The sequence below is a fragment of the Petaurus breviceps genome, unplaced genomic scaffold (genome assembly GCF_028583685.1).
Source record: "Petaurus breviceps papuanus isolate PSGF00001 unplaced genomic scaffold, PetGlider_PUasm1.0 108, whole genome shotgun sequence".
NCBI lineage: Eukaryota > Metazoa > Chordata > Mammalia > Diprotodontia > Petauridae > Petaurus > Petaurus breviceps.
Genome location: NW_027185593.1, coordinates 4,066,475 through 4,091,767, shown reverse-complemented (window position 1 = coordinate 4,091,767; position 25,293 = coordinate 4,066,475). Strand labels below are relative to the sequence as shown.

The window sequence follows — 25,293 nt, the reverse complement described above, 5'->3', positions numbered from 1 at the left end:
CCTCTAGGTAAAAGGGATTTTTCTCTCATGATTTCACACCATGTGCTTTTTCCCATGTCCTAATTTATGTTTGTGTTATATTGTAGCACGAAGCCTTCTTTTTTATATTCCTCAGCATCTGGTACACAGGAGGTACATAGGCTGAAAGAACCTCAAAGATCCACTTGTCCAATTATCTCATTTTACAGAAGGGGAAAATAAAACAGAGAAATTAAACCTCATAGGTACTAAGAAGTAAAGCTGCCATTCAAACTTAGGTCTCAATTCCAAATCCAGTGATATTTCTACCATATCACATTCTGCTTGCCAGGACACCAAAGCAGTACTTTATCTTATACTCATAGGCCTGGACACTTCTTGAGTCTCCCCTAGTGGAAAGAAAATGGGACTTCTTATCAGAATATCTGAGATCCAATCTAGACTTTGCATTCATTAGCTATGTGACCTGGGATAAATTAGTTCATTTCTCTTCACAATAACACTTTAGTTAACTTCACCTAAGTCGTTGTAAAGTCACATTGTAAGTAATGGTACCTAGTATTTATACAACAATTTAAAGTTTGCAAAGCATTTTAAAAGTTGTATTTCATTTGATTCTTACAACAACTCTGTGAGGCAGGGTGCTTTTATCCCCATTTTACAGATGAGAAAACTGAGTTGGGTGACTTGCCAAAAGGTCACCTAGTAAGACTCAGGTCTACCTGATTCCAAATCTGACACTCTACTACTAATTCAAGAGCTGACTCCCTCTTTGCTTCTCAGTTTTCAGTCTAATAATATTTCACTTCAGGTCACATTATCACCCAGTGTAAAGCATCAACATCAAATATTATCCATGTTATGGAAGCATGTCACAACAAAGCCCCTCCGCTATCCATCCCTGGCTTTGAAATGTGTTCTGACATTAATATCTGAGTGGGGTTAGGACAAATGTTCTGGAAATTCATAGCTCATCAAGTAATAGAGTAAACATAATAAACAAGAGCAAGTGGAGTGCCACCTGGCTTCTCTGCATTTTAGTCCAGCCTCCTCGTGTCCCCCCCGCCTCACTCTACGGCCGGAATAAATATAACAAAGCACCAACCAGGTAGGGTTGCCTTTTCCCTCTGTTTGCAGGTTTCCATCTCACTAGGATAAGGAAAGGGGACCAGTCAGGCCACCTGAAAAGCCCTTCCTTCCTAACTCTTAGTAGGCTGCAGGTAGGAGTAAACAAAAATTCTGTTATCAACAAGATGATTCTAGAAAAATGTATATGGAAGATTGATACCAAAAAAACCCTGAAAGATTAAGTTTGGGAGGCAGAATGGCACAATGTAAAATGCATTGTCTTTGAAGTTAGAGGTCCTGGACTCAAATATTGCTTCTGGTCACCCTCTGTGACCTTGAGCAAGCCACCCTACTCAACAACTTCCCTGGGCCTCAATTTCCTAATTCGGAAAATGTAGGGATTAGATTAAATAGATCCAACGTCCCTTCCAGCTCCAGATCTATGATTCTGTACTGTTCTATGTATCACTGATGTTGATTTTAGCAATGACTGTAGCAAAGGAAACACAGCTAAGGAAATGCTAGTTAGGAGAAATCAATCCATGTTCCACTACTCAGTGAACTCCTATTTTTGAAGTCTAAGCAAGACCAAGAGATGGAAGAATAAAGAGTAGAGGAGGGTAGCAGAAGGCACCAGGGAAGTGAAAACTAAAGGAGGATAGCACAGAAAGGAAAAATAACAGGATCAGCAGAGATGACAGCACTCAGAGCAAATGCAGGCAAGTGCAGGCTCTTAAGACCTGGCTGACTTCAAGAGGGTTCAACTGGGCTTCCCCTAGGACAGCTAGATGGCAAAATGCTCTTTCCAACTGTTATGACTGTGATGCTTAGAGCTTCTAATCACTACTAGACTTTATCTATGACATCACCAACTGTTTTCTTCCTTTAAATGTAGGTGTCTCCTACTCTAGGTAAAGGAGACTGAAATTAGGTTATATTTGTTTTTAAAATTAAGTTGCTAATGTGCTTCAAGCAGCATCCAGGGAAGAAAGTGAGGCATGGCAGCAATAGCCTCAATGACTTTGATAGTAATGGAATATAAAGATCCCCCTGTATTGGCTTGGTTTTCAAATTGATTGTGTTAAAACCCAGAGCTTGTTAATCCCACCTGTGGGATGGACTTGTTGATGTGAAAAGAGAGTCCTGAACTGGGAGGAACTGGTGACGTAGATTTGGAGAGACACAAGAGAGAGGCAGAAGAATTTTTTGGAAGCAGCACCCTCGTGGAGGCAGAGAGAGACTGAGAGGATTGCTGGGGGCCACTTTGAATTGCCCTGGACTTTTGAGACCTGCCCCCAGAGCTGCCAAGGACTGAGGAGACATGGCTGTTTTGCTGGTACTTTGTCTGTTTTGATGTTGTTTTGCGAGATTTGTCCACTGGTGAAAGACAGTCCTGTTGAAGAAGTCCTGGAACCTGGCTGTTGGCTAAGAGCTCCTGAGACTGTCCTGCAGACAGAGAGTGAATACTGTCCACTGGTGAAGGACAGTTCTGTTGTTGCAGGGGTCTGGGAACCTTTCTGTTGGTTCAGAAGCCCTGAAGAAGGATTTTCTTGTTGTATGTTTACAGAAATCCTGGGAGAGGGTTTTGCTAATGTTTTCAAGGGTTCTAGGACTGTTCTGCAGACAGAGGATGAATTAATGAAGAGACTGGCAATGTATCTTGTGGCCTTGCTAAGCCTTGTCTCCCCAGGAACTAAGATTGCTGAGAACTTGCCTCTGTCAAGATGAAGAAAAGACCTCCATTTGGGTATTAAGTGCTGTGCTTAAACTTGATGTAACTCTGGGGTAGATTCAATTGTGATCCAGGGGTGGGGAACTTTTGACCTTTTTGTGTTCTATGGTTGAACAAATGAATGTACTTTACTTATGTTTGGAAACTAATCTCCATTTGAGAAGAGGTTTTGTGATGGACTAAATGAAGGTACAGCCTAGGGGTGGAGTAGTATTTAGAACAGGGACTTTGTAATTGATTGAATGAATGGAAGGTCCTGGGGTGGGGTAGTACTTGGAGATTATTTAATCACACTCAGTAAATGCTGTATTTTGAATGATGTCATGTTTTGATCTTCTCTGTTCTTGGTTGGTCACTGAATAAAATGGAGAGCACCTATGCTGGTATTTTGAACCTTGGGAAGTTGCCTTTCCTTGGCATTATATTACAATGACCACCTCCCAAAAGGAAGCTTTAGCAGTTTATACAAACTAAGATGTAGCCTATGTGACATTCTCTGAGAAGAATAGTTTATTATGGATACTAGCAACATCTTCCTCTTTAAAGAGAAGGCAATTTTCTGACCAGATGGTTTTAAATTTTATTTTCAACTGTAAAGTCTTTATTTTTTCCTCCATCATACATCCTCTTTCCCTCTGGGGAACAAATATGCAGGGTCAAACAAAACTAGTTTCCGCACTGGCCACGTACAAACACGAGTCTCATTTTCCATTTTAATCTATCACACCTCTCTCACTCTCTTATAAGATAGGTAGTACTTTTTATCATTGCTCCTCAAGAATCATGGTTGATCATTCTGTTGACCAGAGGCAAGTCTTTCAGAATTGTTCCCTCTGAGGTGAACTGGCTTGCCAACAATCACACAGCTATTAAGTGGCTGAGCTAGGACCTGAAACAGGTCTCTGGACTCCAAACCCAGTTCCTTTTCCATTGTGTCATGCCACTTCTGATGAAGAAGAGATCTATCCACGATGGGTTATTAAGGGAAACTTAGGTGCCTTTGGCTACTTTATTTCTAACTTCTGAGGCTGACATTCCACTCAATGAATCCAAGGCACTTTACCAGATACTGGGAATATAAAGACAAAAAAAGAATAAGAGATTCAGGGAAGGGTCACTTCCACCTGGGAACACAGAGGAAGTACACCTGAGCTATACCTTAAAGGAGAAGGGTTTTGATATACAGTGCAAGGATGCGAGAGGAGGAGGCAGTAGCATGAAAAGGGGGCGGGGGGAGCAGGATGAGATCTGCAAACGGAAAATAGTCTAGTATGGCTGAAAGATAAAATGCTTAAAGAAAAATTGCTGGGGAGAAAAAGTTGGAATTTTTATATGAAAGACAACCATGCCCTCCCAACTGTCTTTTGTTGTACACTCCTGTCTAAAGCTAGATCCTGGTTGGTGGACATGTGGCTGACCATTTTTATGATCTGTACATATTGAGATCTGATGAAAGGGATAACCAGTTGAATTGCAACTAATAATAATAAAAGCTAGCATTAAACACAGTATTCACTATGTGCCAGGGACTGTGCTAAGCACTTTACAAATATTATATCACTTGATCCCATAATAGGTAGATGCTATTATTGCCCTCATCTTGCAGGTTGAGAAATCTGAAGCACGGGGAGGTTAAGTTGCTTGCCCAGCTAGTGTCTGAGGCCAGATTTAAACTCTGGTCTCCCTGGCTCCAGGAATAGCACTCTATCCACCTTGCCAGCAAAAAATGAGCTATTCCAAATGATTAGTGGTATTGGCATTGGGGGAGGAGACTTCTACTGTGTAAACTCCCTTCTCTGGTACAGACCACCTGTAATTTAACAAACAGTTGCCTAAGACAAAGAAGTGGCTTGCCAAGGATCGCACAACTAGATTAATTCTGAGTCAAGACTTGAAATAAGGTCTTCCTGACTCCCAAAGACAGCCTTCTATCTACTTTATTACTGTCTTTCCAAATAACAGTTTTTTAAAAAGGGATAACAAAAAGGACAAGAACTGAAAAAAAGACCATTTGACAGGGAGCAGCATAGTATCCCTTCTAAATAAATAGCCCTAGACAATGGAGTCAAAAGACTTATGCAAGATTCTAAACAGATCAATCCCCTCACTGAACCTCAGTTTACTTATTTGTAAAACAAAAAGGTTGGCCTCAATAATCTTTAGTTGTTCAGTCTTTTCTGTCCCCACCAATTCTCCATGACCCCATTTGGGGTTTTCTTGGCCAAGATAACTGAAGTTGTTTACCATTGCTTTCTTCAGCTCATTTTATAGATGAGGGAGGAACTGAGGCAAAAAGGGTGAAGCTGGTAAGTGTCTAAGGCCATATTTGAACTCAGGAAGATGAGTCTTTCTGACTCCAGGTCTGGCACTCTATCCACTGTGCCACCTTGGTTTAACTTTAGGTCGTATCTAGCTCTGACAGAAATAGAAAATGTGCTCCCTAGCAGGAGTGGGGAAACTGCAGCCTTGAGATCGTATGTGGCCTTTAGGTCCTCAAGTGCTGCCTTTGACTGAATCCAAACTTCACAGAGCCAATCCCTTTAATAAAAGGATCTGTTGTGAAGTTTGGATTCAAAGGACCTCTCCAGCCATTACATTCTATTATATGACCAATTTAAAAATCAGTAGTGATTTTAGAACAGTTTGAGTTGAGTGGTAAATTCAGAAACCAGATTATGAGGAATTAAAGATCATAAATCGGAAGGGCCTTGAGAGGTCCAACTTTGTCATTTTAAAGATGAGGAAACTAGGCCCAGGTTGAGTAATTTGTCCAAGATCACACAGAAGTCATACTAAGTGTCAAAGTCAGGAGTAGCATTTAAGTCCTTTCACTACAAATCTGACATTCATTCTACTATACTGTCTTTGCTGGTACTTTCCAGAGGAAATAATAGAGAAAATGGCAGCAGCAAAAGGGACCAACTTATTTAATTAGTGTAATTATGAGAAATAAGATAGAAGTGGGACAATAACAAAGTACCAGCTAAGGGGGACTAAAGGGTTTTTTAATGTGGAAAATTAAGGAATATTAGAAGACAAAATGAAAGCCAGTGTATAATAGCAGTAAACAGTGAGAAGTTAAATCTACTTGATAAGCAGAGGATGCGATGCGATAAGGAGTGAGGCAGGAAGGAATTGGAATCTGAATATGGAGAGTGGTGAGTGCTTTTGAGAAGAGAAAAATCTCCAAGTCTAAAGTCTAAAAAGTCTACAAGAAAGGGGAGTTGCAAATGTAGATACTTGACTTCAATGGCTCCTTATCATTGGCTGATAAATCAGATTTATCATCCTGCCCTAGTCTTTCTCTTGAGTGCCAGCCTCACATTTCTCTGTAGGTATCTCAATCAACATATCCAAACAGAACTCATTATCTTTCCCCTCAAACCCATCCCTCCCCCAAACTTCCCTATTTCTAGAGAAGATGCCATCATCCTTCTAAACATCCAAATTCACAACCTCAGCATGTTATCCACTAGTCCTCATTCTCATCACTCCAACACATTCAATCGACTGCCAAACCTGTTATTGCTACTACAGCATGCTCCCAACTGTCATCTTCTCTCTACTGAGAAAGCCATTACCCTATAGCTTGGGTTCCTCATCATGTCTCACCCAGACTACTGCAATAGCCTAGTGACTGATTTCCCTGCCTCAAAGCTTCCCTCACTCCAATCCACCATTATACAGTCACTTTCACTCAATAAACTCCAGTGGGCTCCCCTATTCTCTCTGGAAGATAGGCAGATAGATAGATGGATGGATGGATGGATGGACGGATAGATAGAGATATACTCATTTCGGTTTTGGCATTTAAAAGTACTTCACAACCTGGCCTCACTCAATCTTCCTAGTCGTAGGCATTTCTCCCCTTCAGGATCATCATGGTTCAGCTAAACCAGCTTTCTTACATCTCTTATGTCTGTGCCTTTGTACAAACTGTCCCCCCAAGTTTGGAATATACTACCTTACTCAGCTCCACCTCCTCCCCCAGGTATTAATGCTTTCCTAAAATTATTTTGTACCAATTTTCTAATTTATGCATATATGTAGATGTTGTCTCCCGTCACTAAACTGTAAACTTCCCAAGGGCAGGGGCTTTCAATTTTGTCTTTTATTCCCAACACCTAGCACAGTGTCTGGCATGATAGTAGGTGCTTAATAAATGTTTGATTGATTAACTGATTGAGATGAAGAGGTTCATCAGTGTAGGAGAACAAGTGTGGAAACCAATCTGCAGGCTTCTGAATCTCCTGAGACACTGAGGTGACTTGCTTATTCTCATACAATTAGTTTATGACTGGGGAAGCACTGGAGTCCAGTTTTTCCAAGCTCTAAGGTTAGCCCTCTATCCACTTAAGCCACATTCCCTCTCAATAATCACAGTTGTGTTTGGTATTATTAAACATAGTTATAATTATGTGCCCAGCTTTCTGCTAGACCTTGCAGTGAGGTCAGTCACATAAGATATGGTCAAAAGTATGACTTATCTTGTGGAACATCAAGGTAATAACTTCCATGAGCAAATTCTGCTCTTCATTAATCAATTTGGATTATTCACATTACTCTTCCCTTTCTTACAAAATTAAAAAAAAAAAGGACTTCTACTGCCTATTCCTTCCCATTCTATTTTTCCACTAGTATACTACTGCAACATGTTCATTTCTCAAATCAAACTTTTGCCCACACCTTTGTCTTCACATTCAGTAAATCCCCAAACCTTCAATGATCAGCTAAAGATCCAACTCTTATGACATATGTGTTGACTACTCCAACCCAAATGGAGTAATATTCTAATACATATGGAATACCATTTTGGTCCACGAATCATGTTCTATAGGAAATCTTAGTTTTACAAACACTCCACTTTATAAAAATCAAAACCTAAGAACAAGGTACAGAGGAGGTCCTCAATGGGAACAATCATACTTTTGTTTCCCAGTTTAAAATACTTGAAGGATAAAGAGAATCACTTTTTCTTATGCAAACATAATGTTAACACAATCACACAGAAAGAGAGCTTAAGAGTCAAGAAACCTGGGTTGAAATTCCAGACCTAGCATTTGCTAGCTTGATGGTCAGTCACCAAGTCTTAGTTTCCCATCTGTAACTCCAAAGATCTGTGATTTCCTGGAGATTTCCTCCAACAGTGCCAACTGCCATCCATCTGAACCTGCCCATCTTGTCTGACACTCATCCATGTCCTGCTATAAATTCAACACAAGGGATCCACCCAATGAGATGAAGTCCCTCCTCAAATTCTCTTCATATTGTGTGGGTACAAATGGGGAACAGACTGTCCATTGGTTCTACCTTGATCTCAACACGTGACTGGCTTATTTTATCAAATTTTTTATTTTGCATTCTAACTGATATCTTTTGTTTTTATATCACCTTCATTTCCAAATTTTCCACTACCAATAGGGAAATCTCTTATAACAAAAAGTAGAGGAAAAAGACAGTTCAATAAAAATACACCAACTGAATCTGATCGTATATTTAACATTCTACACCAATGGGGCAAAGAAGGTGTGTAGATAGAATTTTTCACTTCTTTAAGACAAGTTTGGTCATTGTAACTACACAGCATTCAATTGTAGGTTTGGTTTTCTTGTTTTGCTTTTCTTTTCCTGTTTACATTGTGGTGGTAACTGTTATACCGTTCTCTAAAAGTTTTACTCCCATTTAAACATAGTCACTCTCCAGCAAACCCAACCCCTCCCCAACTGAATGCTTCCTTGTCACAAAGAAAAACAGCTGAGCAAAAATAATCAATACAATGACCATGTCTGTCTGACAGCACTCTATAACAGCAGTCCATTCCATATCTACTGGGGGGTGTAGTCCATCCAATTCTCTAGTCAAGGTTGGTCATAATATTAATCTTGTCAGTTTTAGCATTGCTTTCCTTTATATCAATTTTGGTGTTACATATACTGTTCTTACTCTCTGCTTACTATGCTCTGCATCAATTAATACAGGTCTTTCTTAGAACCACCTGTCTTCCCAAGGTTCTGAATTCTTTGTTATTACTCTGTGGTCCCTACAGAGTGCTATGAATACTTTACTAATTAATGCTTTGCACTCTGCTGTCCCCTCTCAGGGGACATTGCAGTTTATTAGTGATTACGGGGAATTGAGTTATTTCAATGCAACTTTTTGAGACATGCATGTTTCCCTGAAGTTTTATCTTGAAATGGCACAAGAAATTAAATCAAAATATCGTAAAAATTACTAAGATGTATACAAGAAATGTCAGCGGGTTTTGTGTCGGACAAGAACATGAGATGCGTGCTCACGACGGTCCGAGCACTTCGCGATGCCACTTGAAAAGAGCGATAAGGGGAGTCTGTAGAAGAATGGTCGGTTTTCGAACATAGCGCGCACTGTATAGTGAGATATATAATTACAAATAAACAAGTCTACATCTGGAGGAAAAGATTTTCAAAGCTGAGCTCATTTTGGTTTGAAGCTTTGAGCAGTGCACATAGATCTAGCGAGTGAGAAAATCGGAAAAGTGATTCTTTTCTTAGTGAATAAATTGTTTGGTGAAAGCTATTTTGGTAAATATCATCTTGTCAGTTAGTAATAACAATTAGAAATTTTCAACCCATGCATTTATTCATATTTTTTATTAGAACAATGGCAAAGCGTCCAACCACGAATGAGTCATGACACAAGTAGTAGTGAAGATGAGCTCCAGATAGACCTCTCTACAGACACGTTAGAAAGACTAACTGTAGAACAAAATGACAGCAGTGATAGTGATATCGTTCAACCTAGAAGGCGACGAATTGTTCGCATAGATAGCGAAAGCGATAATAGTAGTATGGAAGAAAACACACGGCAACATGACAACGTATCGTCAAGTGAAGAGTGGAAAGATGTTACCGAATCGGACGTTCCTCCAGCCACGATAAATTTTGATTTACACGAAGAAATAGCCGGACCACAAGTCCCGAGTAACATAAAAGAGCCCATAGACTATTTCACATTATATTTTACTGAAGAATTAGTAGACAGCATAATAAAAGAGACAAACAATTATGCCAAAGAAGAAATTGGAAAGAAACAGCTTTCCCGAAAGTCAACTTGGCACAAGTGGTATTCCAGGATTCCGCTACATTTATTCAAGAAATTATTAGAAAGAGTTCCTGATGCAAAAGGATACCACATGTTCACCGACAGGTACTATACCAGCATCCTTTTAGCGGAAGAACTGCTAAAGATGAATTGTCATCTTACTGGCACTATAAAGATAAATCAAAAAGGTGTACCGACACAAATAAAACACCCAAAATTTTCAACCAATAAAACAGTTGCATACAGAAAGAATAATACTACACTTCTTGCATGGAAAGATAAAAGAATTATTACCATGCTCACCAATTATTATAACACAAACCTACAATCTACCCAGAGAACATTACGCGGTGGACATATCGTAACAGTCAGTAAGCCTGAAATGGTGTTAGAATATATGGCAAATATGGGTGGTGTGGATTGTGCGGATCAATACACTTCGACGTATTCTTTCCTCCATAAATCGCTCAAATGGTGGAGGAAGTTATTTTTTGGGGGGTTGGAAATGTGTGTGATAAACTCATACATAATGTATCGCATCGAAAAACAAACAAGTAATGAAACGCCAATGACACACCACAAGTTTGTCAAGACACTCGCTGACCAATTAAAGGGTGATTTTCCTGTATCGAGAACGCGTCCATCCATATCTTCTGCGGACAATAGATTAAACAATAAACTACATATTCCTGATGTGGGACAAAGAAAACGGGACTGCATTGTGTGTTCTAACAGGAAAACACCTGGTGGCAGGTGTCAAACCACTTATTATTGTCAAACATGCACTAATCAGCCTGCAATGCATATTGGGGAGTGTTTCAAAACTTACCATACTGTACAAAATTATAAACAATAAAATATCGTGTTTTTTGCAAATATACATTCCTCGATGTATATAAGTCCAATATCATTATAATAAGTTACTTGGTTCCAAAATTATACTAAATAATACGAGGGTCTGTAAATGCACGTTTCTGCCACAAAGTAGCATCGAGTAGCTGGTAGCCAATGTCCAGAATGGTTTGGAGTGCAAAGGGTTAATATATGGGACCTTTTTTTCCTTCCCCCTAGAATAGCCTCCTTTATAGGAAATATGTCCAGCTGTGGGGATGATTGCTACCTAGAGGTGAACACGGGTTTGAACATTTTAGTGACTTTTGCCACAGTTCCAAATCTCTTTTCTTGATGAGGACTAACTCGCAAATTCACCAGAGGTTCTGTATTAACGTACTTGTCTTTCCATAAGCCCATTCTGTTATTATTTATTTCCATTTTAAAAATTAAATTTGCCGATTTGATGGGTGAAACCTTATAGCTATTTTAATTTGCTTTTTTTAATATTAATGATTGGGAGTCACTGTAGTGTAAAGATCTGGTCCTCAGAACTACAAAAACCTTAAAGCCCTGCCTCTGTCACATACACAGCAGGCAATGAAAGCTTGGGCAAGTCAGCTAGCTTCTTGGGTCTCTTGGTCACTAAGACTCTTAAGTCAAAAAGGTGTTTGCTTTCTTGCTCTGACACAGGGTTTCATCTGGGAGGATTCAGGTCCAATCCCCATCTTAGTAATTTACAGCAGTACTTCTTTTAATTGTGGAAAAAATTGGCAACAGTAAAAGGTTTCTGAACATGCAACGACCAAAAATTAACTAAAAATCAAATGAATAATGACTGACTACAAGAGGTTTCTGGCAGTGCTTACCCATGTTGCACAGTGCAACCTCACTGCAGCCTTGGCTATAAACATACAAGACACACACTTTGTACTGTGAGTGCCTTCAAGTCCGCAAAGATTCAGGAACATTTCCAAAAGGGGTCTTGAGTGGAAAAAGTTTAAGAAGCCCAGATTTAGAGTAACTTATAGTACTTGCAACACTTTAAAAAAACTGTTAATATCTTCTTACCACTTTATTAGGGAATGGTTCTTGGTCATGTGTTTTTATTAGTTCCTATGTATCATAAAAGGTCAGACTTTTATCGGAAGTACTTTGTACAAAAGCTTTTTAATTTTATATGACTCAAAGCGCCTATTTTTATCTTTTAAGATCACTAATATTTCTTGGCTGTGTGTTAAGATTCTTCCTGTAACTACAGATTTGAAAGGTACCTCCCCTTCCATTCCCTAACTTTTTTATGACTTTTTATGTTTAGGTTTTTTTTTTTTAAAAAACAATGTGGATCTTAATGTAGCATGTAGTATAAGATGATAATCTAAATTTAATTTCTGCTGAATTGCTTTCCAATTTTCCCAGCAGGTCTTTTTGAATGTGAACTCCTTCCTCCTCCAGTGGTTTTGTATTTCAGGTAACTGGACTGTGTTCAACTACTTCTTAGTCTCATCTACTACCAAATTGTTATCCAAATTATTTAAACTACCTAAATTATTTAAATTAAAATTATCTAAACTACCTATTAAACTACCAAATACTTTAGAAGTCGATTGTACTTTAAAATATAGTTTGAGATCTAGTATTAATCATACATTTTTACCGATGATATTCTTTACAACACTTCACTTGCATAATCTGTGATGAATTATAGACTCTACTGCTCCCTGTATGATCTGTGACTTCAATTCTTTAGAGGCTACACAATATTCCATGACTAGCAACTGTCCTCATCTGAAAACTGATGTTAAAAACAAAATGAGCTTTTGTCCTGGAGGGAGATCATTTAAAAAACTGCACAATCACCCAAAGGCAATGCTGCCTGCTCTTCTATTCCTGTTCAATTCTTAGCCAAACTCAGGTATCTGCAACGTCTACCTCAGATCTATGTACTCCTTGGAGGTACTCTGGATCCAGATCAAACCTATGCACGAGATTTGACTGTTAAATTTTCAATATAAGCATTTCATACCTCACAAATCAGAAGATGTTATAAATCGGAATTTGATTTCTTTGTTGTTGTTGCTTGTCTAGATTTAAGGAAGTAATGAAAATGTTAATATTAAACTCAAGAGTGGGTCATATGTACATTTTTTTTGGGGAGCCAGTTGTTAAACATTTATCAGTACACCACTATATGTACTGATGAATGAACTTTAAAGATTGCTCATCCAATTGCAAGTCTCTCAATTTGAAAGATGACCAAAATCATTGGTCAGAGACATTTAATAGCTTTCCCATGGTAATCCAGCTAGTAAGTAAACATCAGTCAGGATTTGAAATCATGTCTTCCAACTTCAAGTCTGGCGTTCTCTGCACTAAACCAGTAAATGAAAAACAGATTTAACAGAATATTGTAGATAAATACAAAATATACATGAGGATAAAGGTTTAACTTTGTCAAGTTCTTCTGAATTTGGAGAAGTGTGATATGAGATATAATTTACCCAGACCCTTTTATTTCTTGCCCTAGTAAAGCAGATCACTAACACAAAGGAACATAGTGAACACGACAGTTCAAGAGGGAATCCAAATCTAGAGTTTGAAAATGGAAACAATTCATTGAGTAGTGACTCCCAGCCATGATTTTGTTAAATCATGTGATACCTTTGATGAAGTATGGGCTCTGGGAGCCCCCTCCAGCTGTCCTTGAGGTACAGGCTCTGGGAACCTCCCTTGGACTCTTGCCCAGCCTAGCCACTGTCGGTAGCCTCAAGTTACTTCCCACCCTTAATCACTCATTGACCTCATTAACTCCTCCTGAAGACCCTCCCCAAACTCCTCCTCTAGACCACCCCTAGATTCCTCCCACAACCTTCTGTATATAAGACCCCATCCTCTCTTCATGTTTGTGAATCATAGAATGCCATAGAAGAGTGAGCGTGCCATAGAATGAACTAGCACAGACTTACTCTGTGTCTAATGCAAGCGAACTTTTAATAAAATTTACTTTTCTTTGGCTGAGAAGACTCGAGTTGAATTCATTCGGCAGGACCTGACGTGTTGTTATTTTGGGGTCTCCAGAGCAACCCTAACCCTCTTACTGGGTAACCTCTTCAGTTTCAGATGTCATCAAAGATGTCCACAAGATTATAGATTCATGGGCCACAGGAAGCAATTCCCTCACTTTACAGTTAAAAAAACAAACTGAGGCCCAGAGAGGTAACATGACTTGTCCCAGGTTTGAATCTCAGATCCCAACTATAAACTGCATACTCTTTATGCCGTATGTGGTGAATTCTTTCCTCAAAACAGAGTGGATTTTAACTCAAGTTAATTTAGAAAAATAAACAAGCCACAAATGTCAATAATTTCGTGCTAGGCAATCACTGCATAAATCCCCAAAGGATTTAGGGCAGAAAGAACCATTAGAGAACATGTGGTTTAACCTTCTAATTTTGTAGGGGAAAAAACTGGAGCTTTGCTAGTACCCATAAGCAAGTTACTTAATCTTTCTTTAAAATATGTACATTTGTAGGATGTCCCTCACAGAGCAAACTGGATAACACAGAGTACTTTATAAACCACAAAACCTATAAGTGTAAATAAGTGGGTTTTTTTTGTTTTTTGCCTTTTGGAGGGCAATTGGGGTTAAGTAACTTGCCCAAGGTTACACGGCTAGTATTTTTGTGTGGGTGTTAAGTGTCTGAGGCCAGAACTGAACTCAGATATTGGAAGCTTTAATGTAGGAGGGCCACGAGTGGGATTATGAGGTTTTGGACAGAGATCTACAACCAGTACAGGAAAATATGGGAAAAGTATCATCGGACTTGGAGGTAGCAGACTTACCATCAAATGCTTGCCCATCTGATACAGTGTGTGACCTTAAGGGAGTCATTTATGTGAGTCAGTGTCTCACCTTGGAAAGATCTGGGAATACAAGGTAGGTATTTAATAGCTTACTGACTGTGACTGACTATAAGCCTATTTTTTCATTTGTAAAATGGGAAGAGAAGACGTGTGACCCCTGACCAAGTAACTTAACATATTTACTAAGTCACTACTGTGTGCAAGATGTAAAATTCAAGTACCACACCACAAACATGGCAGAGTAAGAGGACAAACACCAACACACACCTATATTTAAATGCTGGAGAGGTTCGAAGTGCTGTGAGGTCCAGGGGTACACTAGTTATTATCACTGGGGAAGGGTGAATTTGTGGGGAGAGAAGAACTTTGTTAGTTTTAATGTAAAATTACATTTGTGTGAAACTATTTTATACATATACATACACAACACACGGGCGTCCCCAATGTCTTAGGCGGGTAGTTTTAAGCAATTAAATCTAAGATTTTTTTGAACCCCTTATCGACTTGCTTCATGTTTATATGAAGTAATGGGCTTAAAAAGACGGGCAGAAATTCAAGTAACGACCACGAGAGAGGAACTAGCAGCATCAGGGTGCAATGCATGCTGGGGAGCAGACCAGTTTGCCTGCGCTGACTCAGTTTCCTCATCTGTGAGAACAAGGCGAGTTAACGAGATCAGCTAGCAAGAGAGGCTGCTGGATCTGGTCTCCCCGGACCCGCCGGGGCTAAAGCTTAAAGCAGGTCTGGGACTCAAGTTCCCCCGGTGTAAGTCCGGGGCTTCGCCGGCCCCAGGGCCGCACTGGGCTCATTAAACTTGGAGAAGTTAGAGAAGTGGGGGGAGGGGCCCCGCACCGGGCCCGTGGAGGAGCGAGGCCGGACTGGGGCCTACGGCCGGGGCCGCTGAGGGGAGCTGGGGAAAGAAGGAGCCAGGCCTCCCCCTCACCCTCACCTGTGCTATGAGGAGAAGTCCCGGCAGGAGCCGCGCCAGCACCGCCATGTTCGACCAAGATCCCCGGCACAGGGAAAGGTAGGGCAGGACGGCTCAGGCCTCCCTTCACTGGAGCCGGACCCAACGGCCACAGCCTCAGCAGCTGGACGTTACCCAGCAACCCCTGGGCCCGCTTCTTGTCCCCACTCCAGCCTAAGGGCCGCTCCGCGGCCGCCCCACCTGCGCACGCGCACGCGCCCCACACTTCTGCAGGGCTCGGGCGTAGGGTGAAAGGCCGAGGCGCGGCTCACGAGGCGAATTGTGACGCAAGCAAGATGGCGGCGAGCTGACGGTGGGGAGGGAACGGAAAGTAAGGGAAGGGAAGGGAAACATGCCGCCGCAGTGCCGCCAGGCGTTACCCAGCAACCTCCGGACTCCGCCTCTTATTCCCCCCTTCCCTCCCCATCCCGAGCTCCTGCCCCATCTGCGCAAGCGCTTCCTTGACATTACCGCCGAAACTTTCACTAAGGGGTGAAAGGGCGCAGGCGCCAGACGCAAAGAGGACCCTGACAGCTGCAACATGGCGGTGAGCCGAGGGGGTGGGATACGCTGCTGCCGCTGCCGCCGCCGCCGCCGGGGCGGGAGGGGAACGGCCTATGGGACCCGGCGCTCGGAGGCCCAGGCCCCTGATCCGCTGTGCTTTCTCTGCAGGACAAGGAGAAGAAGAAGAAGGAGAGCATCTTGGACCTGTCTAAGTACATCGACAAGACCATCCGCGTGAAGTTCCAGGGAGGCCGAGAGGGTAAGAATGACCCAGCAACTCCCCCCCCCCACCTCGCTTCTGTCACGTGATCTGGCCCAGGGTCCCCGACCCCTCTCCCCCGGCCTGCCTCGGCCGGTGGTACATTCCGGTCGGACCGCTCTGGCTTCTGGAGCGCCTTCCATTCATTCCTCTCCTGGACCTTGTCTAGGTCCGTAGCTTCTCGGGGTCTGGGGCGGTCCCTTGCCCGGGGAGCGAGCCCCGAAGACAGATCCAATTCAGCGTACATGTATTATGCGCCAACTGTGTACCTGGTAGAAAGGCCGCCCTCTGCCTAGGAGTCAGGAAGGCCAGGGTTCAAGGGCTGCCTTTGAGAGACGCTTGCGGACAAGTCACGACCTTTCAGTGCTCCTCAATCTTCCAAGACTGGGAGTTGCCGATCTGCATTCTGGAAGTCCGTCGGTCCACAAGCTCTTATTAAGCACCTGCAATAATGCAAAGCATCTAGGTCATGCAGTAGATAGAGCGACAGACCCTAAACTCCTGAAGACCCCAGTCTTTAAATCCCGAGGCAGATACTTACAGCTGTGTAACTCTGGGCCAATCATCTCACCCTTTCATCTGTAAAATGAGGCTCAGATGAGATATTTCTGCATGCTTTGCCAACTCAAATGTTATATAAATACTATTATCATTAGGCACTGAAGTGATGAGGAAAAGCAAAAACAGCCCCTACTCACAGTCTAATGGGGGAGACAATATGAAAATAACTGGACAAACAAAATCTATCCAGGATAAATTGGAGATTTTCAGTAGAGAGAAGGCATTAACCTACTGAAGGAAAGACCTCCTAGAAAGTGAGATTTCTGTTGAGAATGTGGGTGAAATCACAGATCTAGGTCTCTCCCCTCCAACTTTACCTGGGAGAATGCCAGCACAGTCGACCCAGCCAGAGAGAATCCTAATTTCCAGCCCCTGGTACAGATGGGCTTTTTGGCCATGCATGAGTAAGTTACTTAATTTCTGTGCCCTGGGCCAGTATCCAAGTTGTGTGACTAGTAGTCTAGTGAAGCCTACAGATCCCTCAGAATAATATTTTTAAATGCACAAAATAAAACAACATGGGATTAAAAAGGAAACCAATTCCGTTGAAATAAGTTATCACATAATTTTTTTTAAAGTTCACAGACCATAAATCAAGAATCTCTTCTCTAAGATATAGGTGAGCTGTTGCCAATTAATAGCAAGGGAGGCAGTTTCCACGTGGGAAAAAATGTGTAAGGTCAGTGTTGTGCCCCAGGTGTATAAAAATTAAAAATTAGCATGGTATCCATTCAGCACACATTGATGAAACACCTGTTGTGTGCCTTTGCATACATTTACACAAACCTCATCCTTATGGAGCTCCCAGTCCAATAGAGGGAGGAGACATAAAGATAAGTCATGACAGTAATGAAGGTTACTTTGACTACCTACTGCTTAATAATATACATAATCATAATAGTAATAGTCACTTAGTAAACAGTGGATAAGTACCTACGCACAGTAGGTACATATGGTAGTAGTAGTAGAGTTCTCTACAGTTCTGTAGCAGTGCCAGAGTAGGGTTTGTAGTTTGTGATGCAAACACAAATAATTGATGTTCAATATCTTGTAATAGATAGTCCTTCAACAAACCTTGATTTAAGTGCTTCCTGTAATTCTCCCTTATACTTCATTGCTGTGTGAAGATCCCTGTCTTGGGGGTAGATAATGCATCTTAGCTAAGATTGGGTCCTTTCCCCCAAGGAATACACAGTAGGGTCCTAGATAGAGAGCCAGAAGGAATCTGGCTTCATTTCACTAATGAAGAGACCCAAGACCCAGAGAGATTCTATGACTCAAAAGTTACTGAGGTTAATAGCAAAATTGGAGCTGAACTCTGGTCTTCTGGCTCCAGACCCCATGTTCTTCCACCACACTAAAGCTTGAAAATAAGAACTGTAAAACAAACCCATTAAGTGTATGAGCAAAGTAAGAAAGGGTGTGGGCTTCACGGATGGGAAGCTGGTCTTGGAATCTGGATGACCCAGGCTCAAGGCCAGCCTCTGACACTGCCTTGGTGACCAGGGCAAATCATTTACCTTCCCAGTGCCCCTAGTCTGCATCAGGAATTCCCTAGAACAATGAAATTCCAAGCCTATTTCAGATTAGTCAGTTTTAAAACAAAGCATCTCCTATTAGACTCTGTTTTGGAGTTTGTGTTTTTGAGAGTTTTGTTTTCTGTTCAAAGGGATCCACTTTATTTTTACCATGTATTTATTAAGGACCACCACCCCCACAGGATGATTTGTGTTTCAGGCTAGGAAGATACAAAAATTTCTATAACAACTTCGTGTAGCTGGCAGTCTGTCAGGGGAAAGAAACAAGTGTAGAGAACCATAATACACATTGTCACCTGATAAGTATATTAATTGAAGTTCAGTGTGAAGGATGATGTCTGAGAAAGAAGTTCACTGAAGGAACACAGGATATTCTACCTGGACAAGAAAACAACTATTGTTATAATTCTTTAAGATCTGCAAAGTGTTTCAGCTTCACAACAAACCTGTGAGGTAGGTAGTGTGAATATTATTTTTAGATAAGGAAACTGAGCACCTAAAATATAAAGTGACATGTCTGTGGTAGCAAATAAGTGTCTGAGACAGGATTCAAATCCAAGTCTAGGCCTGACCCCTATATTTTTATCTGCTATACCCATGTTGCCTTTCAAGAAAAATTTAGTGGGATGTACTTTCTGCCTAGAAATATTAATATATGAAGGGGAATTAGGCTTGCCCTCCTCTTCTCCCCTTCAATCCAAATTGTATTCAAGAAGGTGCAGTGGTGGTAGAAGGCACTCGTGTGGATCCAGAAGGCCTGGATCCATCCCGATCAGTGTCTGTGTGACCTTGGGCAAGTCATATCCCTTCTCAGCCCTGGTTTCTTCATCTGGTAAAATGGGGATAATACCGTTGGTAGACTATGCATCTCATTGGAGAGTTCTGAAGAGCCTGGATCTTGAGCTGGAAGGGACCACAGAAGAGGAAATGAGGCCCAGTGAGGTTGCGACAGAGTATCAGGCCACGGGATCTGCTGCATGGCATCTCCACTCTTGCCAGGCACTGTGCCCTGTGCAGGGGATGCACAGACAGAAAGGAGAGCCCTCCACCTCAGAACTGGCATTCAGATAGGAGAAACGACCTGTGTATGTGGAGACAGAACACATCCAGTTCAAGCTCCAGCAGCTGGGGGTCCTGCACTAGGGGTGAGCTTAGAGTTAAGGAACCAAGGATTCCAGGAATGGGGGCCAGCAGAGGCAGAGACTGGTGATAGTGCAGCAGGAATGATCTTGAAGAACATTGGAAAAGTCAGAAGGGGCTTGCTTGTGTAGAGCTTTAAATGACAAGCAGGACCTTTATTAGATCCCAGACGTGATCGGGAGCCAGTAGAGTTTACTGAGTAAGAAGGTGGGTGACATATTTGGCAGTTGTGTAGAGGATGGGATTGGTACAGGGAAGAGATCAGAGGCTGGGAGGCCAGCCGAGAACTAGGGTAGTGATTATGGGAGTCTTGGAGAGGGAATATAGAGCCAGATGTTGTGGAGGTGATGAGATTCAGCAGCCAGTTATGCAGGCTGAATGAGAGCAAGGAGTTGAGAATGACACTGATGTTGCACACCTGGGTCACTGGAAGGATGGGGGTGTCCTCATTAACAGTGTTTGAAAGGGAGAAGAGTTTGGGTGGGACAGCGTAAGTGGTAGATTTCCATGGACCTTGCAAGTTGAAATGCCTAATAGGCAGTTGGTGATGCAGGACTGAAGCTCTGTAGAGAAACTATGACTGGACAGAATAGATCTGGGTGTTGTCTACATAGTGAAATGGTCATCAAACCCATAAGAGCTAATGGAGTCACCAAGAAAGAGAGTGTGAGAAAAGAGGGTCCAGAACAGCCGTGGGGAGACACCCACAGTTAGCGGGTGATGAGTGAACAAAAGAGCCCAGGCCAGAGCCTTCAGAGGAGAGCCAGAAAAGCAGTGTTACAAAAACTCCAAGAGGAGGAAAGTATCCAGCAAGCCGGAGTGGATTTGGCAATTAAGAGATCATTAGGCACCTGGGATAGAGCAGTTTCAGTCTGGTGAGGTTGGAAGCTAGATTGCAAAAATAATGGGAAGAAAAGGAAGGGGGGGCAACAAGCATAGATGGCTTTCCCAGAGGCTTTGTCAAGAAGGAGAGAAAAGGGATAGGAGAGCTCTCGGCAAGATGTAGTGACCCCACGTCAAGGTTTGCCACAGCAGTTGGTACGTTATTGTGGGTCTTTGAAGGCCCAGCCAACGTTCTACCCTCCTTCCTCTGGAAGTCTTCTTTGGCGGCTTTGATCTCTGCCCTCTGAAATTCTAGTTTATTGTAGTTTATACCGCACGACTTAGGCTCAATTGAACAGGGTGTCCCAAAAGTCTTGGTGTGGTTTTAAGCTATTAAAGCTTTAATAGTATACTCGTATAAAGCTGAACCCTGTCTTACATTGTTCTGCAGAGGTAATCATAGATCCCCAGAATGAGAAGGGACTACCTTAGGTTACATTCCAGTAGAATGTAAACTTCCTTGAGGGCAAGGACAGTTTTAGTTTTTTTTTTTTTATCCCCAGCATAGCATTTTGTGTATGGTGGTTATTTACCAGATGTTTGTTGAATTGGATTATGGTCAAAACACCCTCATTTTACAAATGGAAGAACTAGTGTGTGAGGGTGTGAATGTTCTGTTTCCACAACCAGATTATAAACTCCTTGAAGACAGAAGCTGAATCTTATGCTTTTCTCAAGTCTTCCATGGCATATAAATTGACACTCAAATATTAAAAAAAAATAGGATTCATAGTGGGAAAAGATATTAGATATTCCCAGAATCCTTTAGCCAAAAGGCATCACAGATGTCTTGGATTGTGACCCCCATATTTTATGGATTACCCATTCAAACCCCCAATTTTAGGAAACTCCTGCTTAGGTAACCTTACAGAGGTCACCCAAATAATAGAACTGGGATTCAGACTCAGGGCTTGCCTCTCCATCCATTGTTCTTTCCCCTACACCAAGCGCCAGGGCCTGGCATTCAGAGCCCTCCGCATTCTGCTAGGCTTCACTCCTCTCTGGACTCATTTCATATAATTACCTTTCATTTATTTTGTGTCCCAGCCCCACTAGACTCACTGGGCTTCTGGCTCTTCCCCACCTTACCATTCTGCCTCTGCTGTACTCTGTGAAATCCCCAAGTCCTTCAGAGTCCAACCCTGCCTCCAGCCTTTCCTGAGTCTCCCCAAGTTAGCTTCTCTTTTCGTATGTATGCATATATGTTAAGTTCTTTGCATCCCCAGAAAGCTTAAGTTTTTTGAAGGAACCAAAGATGTGGATTATTTGATTTTGTGCTTGTATCCCCAGCACCTGATGCAGGACTTTGAATATAGCAAACACCTAATAAATTTGTCGCCTTGCATTAAATTGGTTCATTTCCCTGTGGTCACTATACTTCTCCACTCTACACATAATCTACTCTTGGGGTGATCCTTTTGAGCTACAGTTCATCACAGCCTTTATTAATGGCTTATGGTCTCCTGGCACCAGAGGTGACAAAAATCACATCATCTCTTCCCTCAAGGAGCTCACAACCTACTGTGGGGAACAAAACACATTCAAAAGTAGCTGTGGATTAGGGTATCATAAAATGCCTTGAACAATGGGGCATGGCATCTGAGGAGGGAGCCATCCCTGTACTGAGAGGAGCAGGGTGGTGCTATAGGAAGAGCCTGAGGTGAAAAATCAGAAGTGCCACGTTCAGATTCTGGCTTCGTTCTTGGCTTTAACCTTGAGCAAGTCTCTTCCCCGTTTTGAGGCCTTGGTTTACTTACCTATATTAAATGAGGGGCTGGACTGGGTCTAAATCCTATGAGAAAATAGGACTTAAATTAGCCTTGAAGAGATGAAAGTATTTCAGTGGGTAGGGATGGAGACCTTAAAGGATGACCTGCTAGGAAGGAGAGAAGACTGGCATGGGCCATGATAAGTTATCCTGGTTTAATTGAAGGGAAGAACAATGTGGTGAATCTGGCAAGGTGGCTTGGAAGCAGATAGACCTTGAGTGCCAGGCTAGAGACTTTATCCTGAATGCTCTGGTGTCTTTTATCTGCCCAGATTCACCATCCCTGGCTCTAGGGCATATGTAGGGAGAGTTGGGGTTTGGCTAGGTGGGCAGGCATTTTGAGGTATGGGGGGGGTGTTGGTTATTTTTTTTAATGTAGCTTATATGGTTGGTTGCTTTTAATATATTGTTTTTATATAACTGAAGTGATAACTCTCCTTTTCCTCTTTCTGATTCATCTTTGCCAGCCAGTGGAATCTTGAAAGGATTTGACCCTTTGCTCAATCTGGTACTTGATGGCACCATTGAATATATGAGAGGTAAGTGGGAAAAACTTTGAAGCTTAATTGCTGCTAAATCTGATGGACTTAAAAATGTCATTTTATTTAGGAACCTAATGCTTTTCTTTGTTAATTATACAATTGACCACTCTTTCTGATAACCTTTTTGGGACCTAGTTATTCATTACCCCTTAAGCTTTAGCAGCAGGTTTTCTTGGGAATGTAGACACATTCTGTAATTGCTAATTCTTCACTAGATGTTTTAAGTTCCTGTAGTAAATAGGCCCTTAAGCCCTCCATTGTGGTAGGGAAGGGGAGAGGGGTAAACTCAGCCAGGACAGTCAGGTCCGCAGATTTAATCTGGGTGTTGCATACAGTTTGATTGTCACTCATTCTCACTCTTCTGGTGTATACACTCTCTAGGCTGTGGGGCAGTGTGAACCTTAAGATCCCTTCTAGCTGTAGATCTCAAGAGAAAGTAGGGTCTAAATTTGCCTTGAAGAACTGAAAGTATTTCAACAGTTAGAAATTGGGCCAAGGAGAAAAACCCATTGCAAACACGAGGTATAGTATGTGCTTTCAGCCATGACCCTGCACCAACATACTCAGAAATAAGTAAGGAAAGTACAGTTAGGTTTGGTTTCCACAGCCATACTTAGCAGACCCAGTAGCCCTTTTGTTCAGTGGCTGTGGTTCAAATTCTATTAAGTAATCTCTAGTATAGCCAATTTGGCCATTCACCTGGGATACCTCAAATCAAGTTCACACTAAGAAGCAACAGGAAGCTTTTCTCTTATCATGGAAGTATTCCCGTCCAGTAAAGTGGTTTGGGAATTTACAGAAGCACTATGTTGACCATTCAGTGCTGAAAGCTAGGAGGCCTTTTCATGGCATATTTGAGGAATAGACAGACTAAGCCCTAACTTACCGAGAAGTATTCCAGGCTGGGGAGCCTGGAGCAGGGAGTGTAGAACCCTGTGGAACCACTTGTTCCCCAGATATTTCCAGAACACGTTGGGAGAGGACAGGGAGGCATCCACTGGGGAGTGCTGCTGGGCATGGCAGAGGAGAAGGGAGCCTGTTGGCATGCCAAGATGCTGCTCCCCAGACTTGGTCTGTGGTTTCACGAGTCTTTTCCCACTACTCTCAGTCTCAGTTGGTAGGATTCCTATGTCCCATCACACTAGCTGGAGAGGTGAGACAAAGTTGGGCTGGCTGTGGGGAGGGGTCTGGAGCAGGTCTATCCATTTGGCTCCAATTCTTATGGCACAGTCTGGGAACCTTCACAGAAGCTTGATGTTTCTAGCAAGTAGGACTCTTGAATTATAAGTTGTCTTGCATTATAGACAGAACCCATCAGTATTAAAATTTGACCTGGAAAACTAGCAAGACTTCCTGGGCTACCACAAAACATATTAAGCCCTGAAGATAAATGAAGTCTTCCTGCTTCAGTTTGCAGTTTTGGACATCTGCAGTGTGTGCCACCATCACACACAGCCAACCTGTGGCCCCCAAGCACTACAGCTGCAAGGCCCCATAGGCTTGTCTGTGTTGAATGTACCTTCTAGCTGTAGGCCATCCAGTAGGTCCCAGGCTTTCTCATTAACCCTCTGGAGTCAAGTGCCTAATAAGTATTTACCATCTTTCCAAGGTATAGGGCAGCATTCCTGGGATTAACTAGATATTAACTGGATATCCTTTCCCTGCTATGCAGAGTAATTCACATTTCTGTAGTGGTTTTCGATGCACAAAAAAGACTTTCCTTGAAGCAGACCTGTGAGGTAGGTGGTGGATAAACAGGGATTCCCGTACTCTGGTTCAGGAAGAGGAAGAAGAGGAAAATTCTCTGTTAAATCGTTGTGTCTAGTAGAAGAATTTGCTTTCTTTTCTTAGAGCATCACCAATGCTGATGTTGGTGGTGTTCTTTCCTCTAGGCTCTTTTGTGGCTGTCTTTCAGATCCTGATGACCAGTACAAGCTCACTGAAGACACACGTCAGCTGGGGCTGGTGGTCTGCAGAGGCACCTCAGTCGTGCTGATTTGCCCTCAGGATGGCATGGAGGCCATTCCAAACCCTTTCATCCAGCAGCAGGATGGATAGCCCCAGGCTGTGTCCAGATATGCCTGGTGACTTTGCAGCAGCTCTGTTGAACAGGGCTATAAGGTTTCAGTTCGGCAGGGAAATACCTTCCTTTTCTGAAAGGGCTCAGTGACCTCGTTACAACTTGCCAGCGGGGATAGAGGAGAAACTTTTTTTTTTGGTGTATTTTTTTTTCTAATAAAATTACAAAACAGATCTGTTAAGTGTAAGCTCTTTTTTCTCTTATCCTTTGGTATTAGTGGTGAAGGATCAGAATCACAGGCCAGATTTGACAGAATCCTTAGTACTAAACATGAATTTCTGGGTCCTCTGAGCTCTAGAAAACAGAATTGCCTTGTTATAAAGTTGTTTGTGCTATTCTGGGATATAGACCTTAGAAATGAGAGTTAGGATTCAAAAACTCTTGGACAGACCACATCTGATGGGGTGGAAGTTAGCATAAATATAGGGTGTTCCAAAAAGGTCTTAGTGCAGTTTAAAGCTAGTAAAACCTTAAATTGCGCTGTTTACATTTGAACTT

The 25,293-nt window shown here is 42.1% G+C and overlaps 2 protein-coding genes across 5 annotated transcripts in view; one reads left to right on the top strand and one right to left on the bottom strand.

The window, feature by feature from the left end:
- Nucleotides 1-15,771, bottom strand: part of SPPL2B (signal peptide peptidase like 2B) — a 50,942-nt gene extending 35,171 nt beyond the window's left edge. For 2 of the 3 annotated variants that reach the window (XM_069075978.1, XM_069076035.1), the window contains exon 1: nucleotides 15,504-15,770. In XM_069075978.1, the coding sequence (XP_068932079.1) occupies nucleotides 15,504-15,551 (48 nt within the window). In that variant the 5' untranslated portion in view covers nucleotides 15,552-15,770. Of the gene's footprint in view, nucleotides 1-14,533; nucleotides 14,615-15,503 lie in introns of all 3 variants that reach the window. The other variant, XM_069076004.1, reaches the window with a different exon arrangement.
- A 145-nt stretch (nucleotides 15,772-15,916) lies between these two features.
- On the top strand, nucleotides 15,917-24,968 carry LSM7 (LSM7 homolog, U6 small nuclear RNA and mRNA degradation associated). 2 transcript variants are annotated; one of them, XM_069076235.1, is made up of 4 exons: nucleotides 15,917-16,068; nucleotides 16,194-16,284; nucleotides 22,641-22,712; nucleotides 24,608-24,752. In XM_069076235.1, the coding sequence occupies exons 1-4, from the start codon at nucleotides 16,063-16,065 to the stop codon at nucleotides 24,709-24,711; spliced, it is 273 nt and encodes a 90-aa protein (XP_068932336.1). In that variant the 5' UTR covers nucleotides 15,917-16,062; the 3' UTR covers nucleotides 24,712-24,752. The 2 variants fall into 2 exon arrangements, with proteins under 2 accessions (XP_068932336.1, XP_068932255.1); XM_069076154.1 differs by having other exon boundaries at nucleotides 15,928-16,068; nucleotides 24,631-24,968.
- Nucleotides 24,969-25,293: the final 325 nt, after the last annotated feature.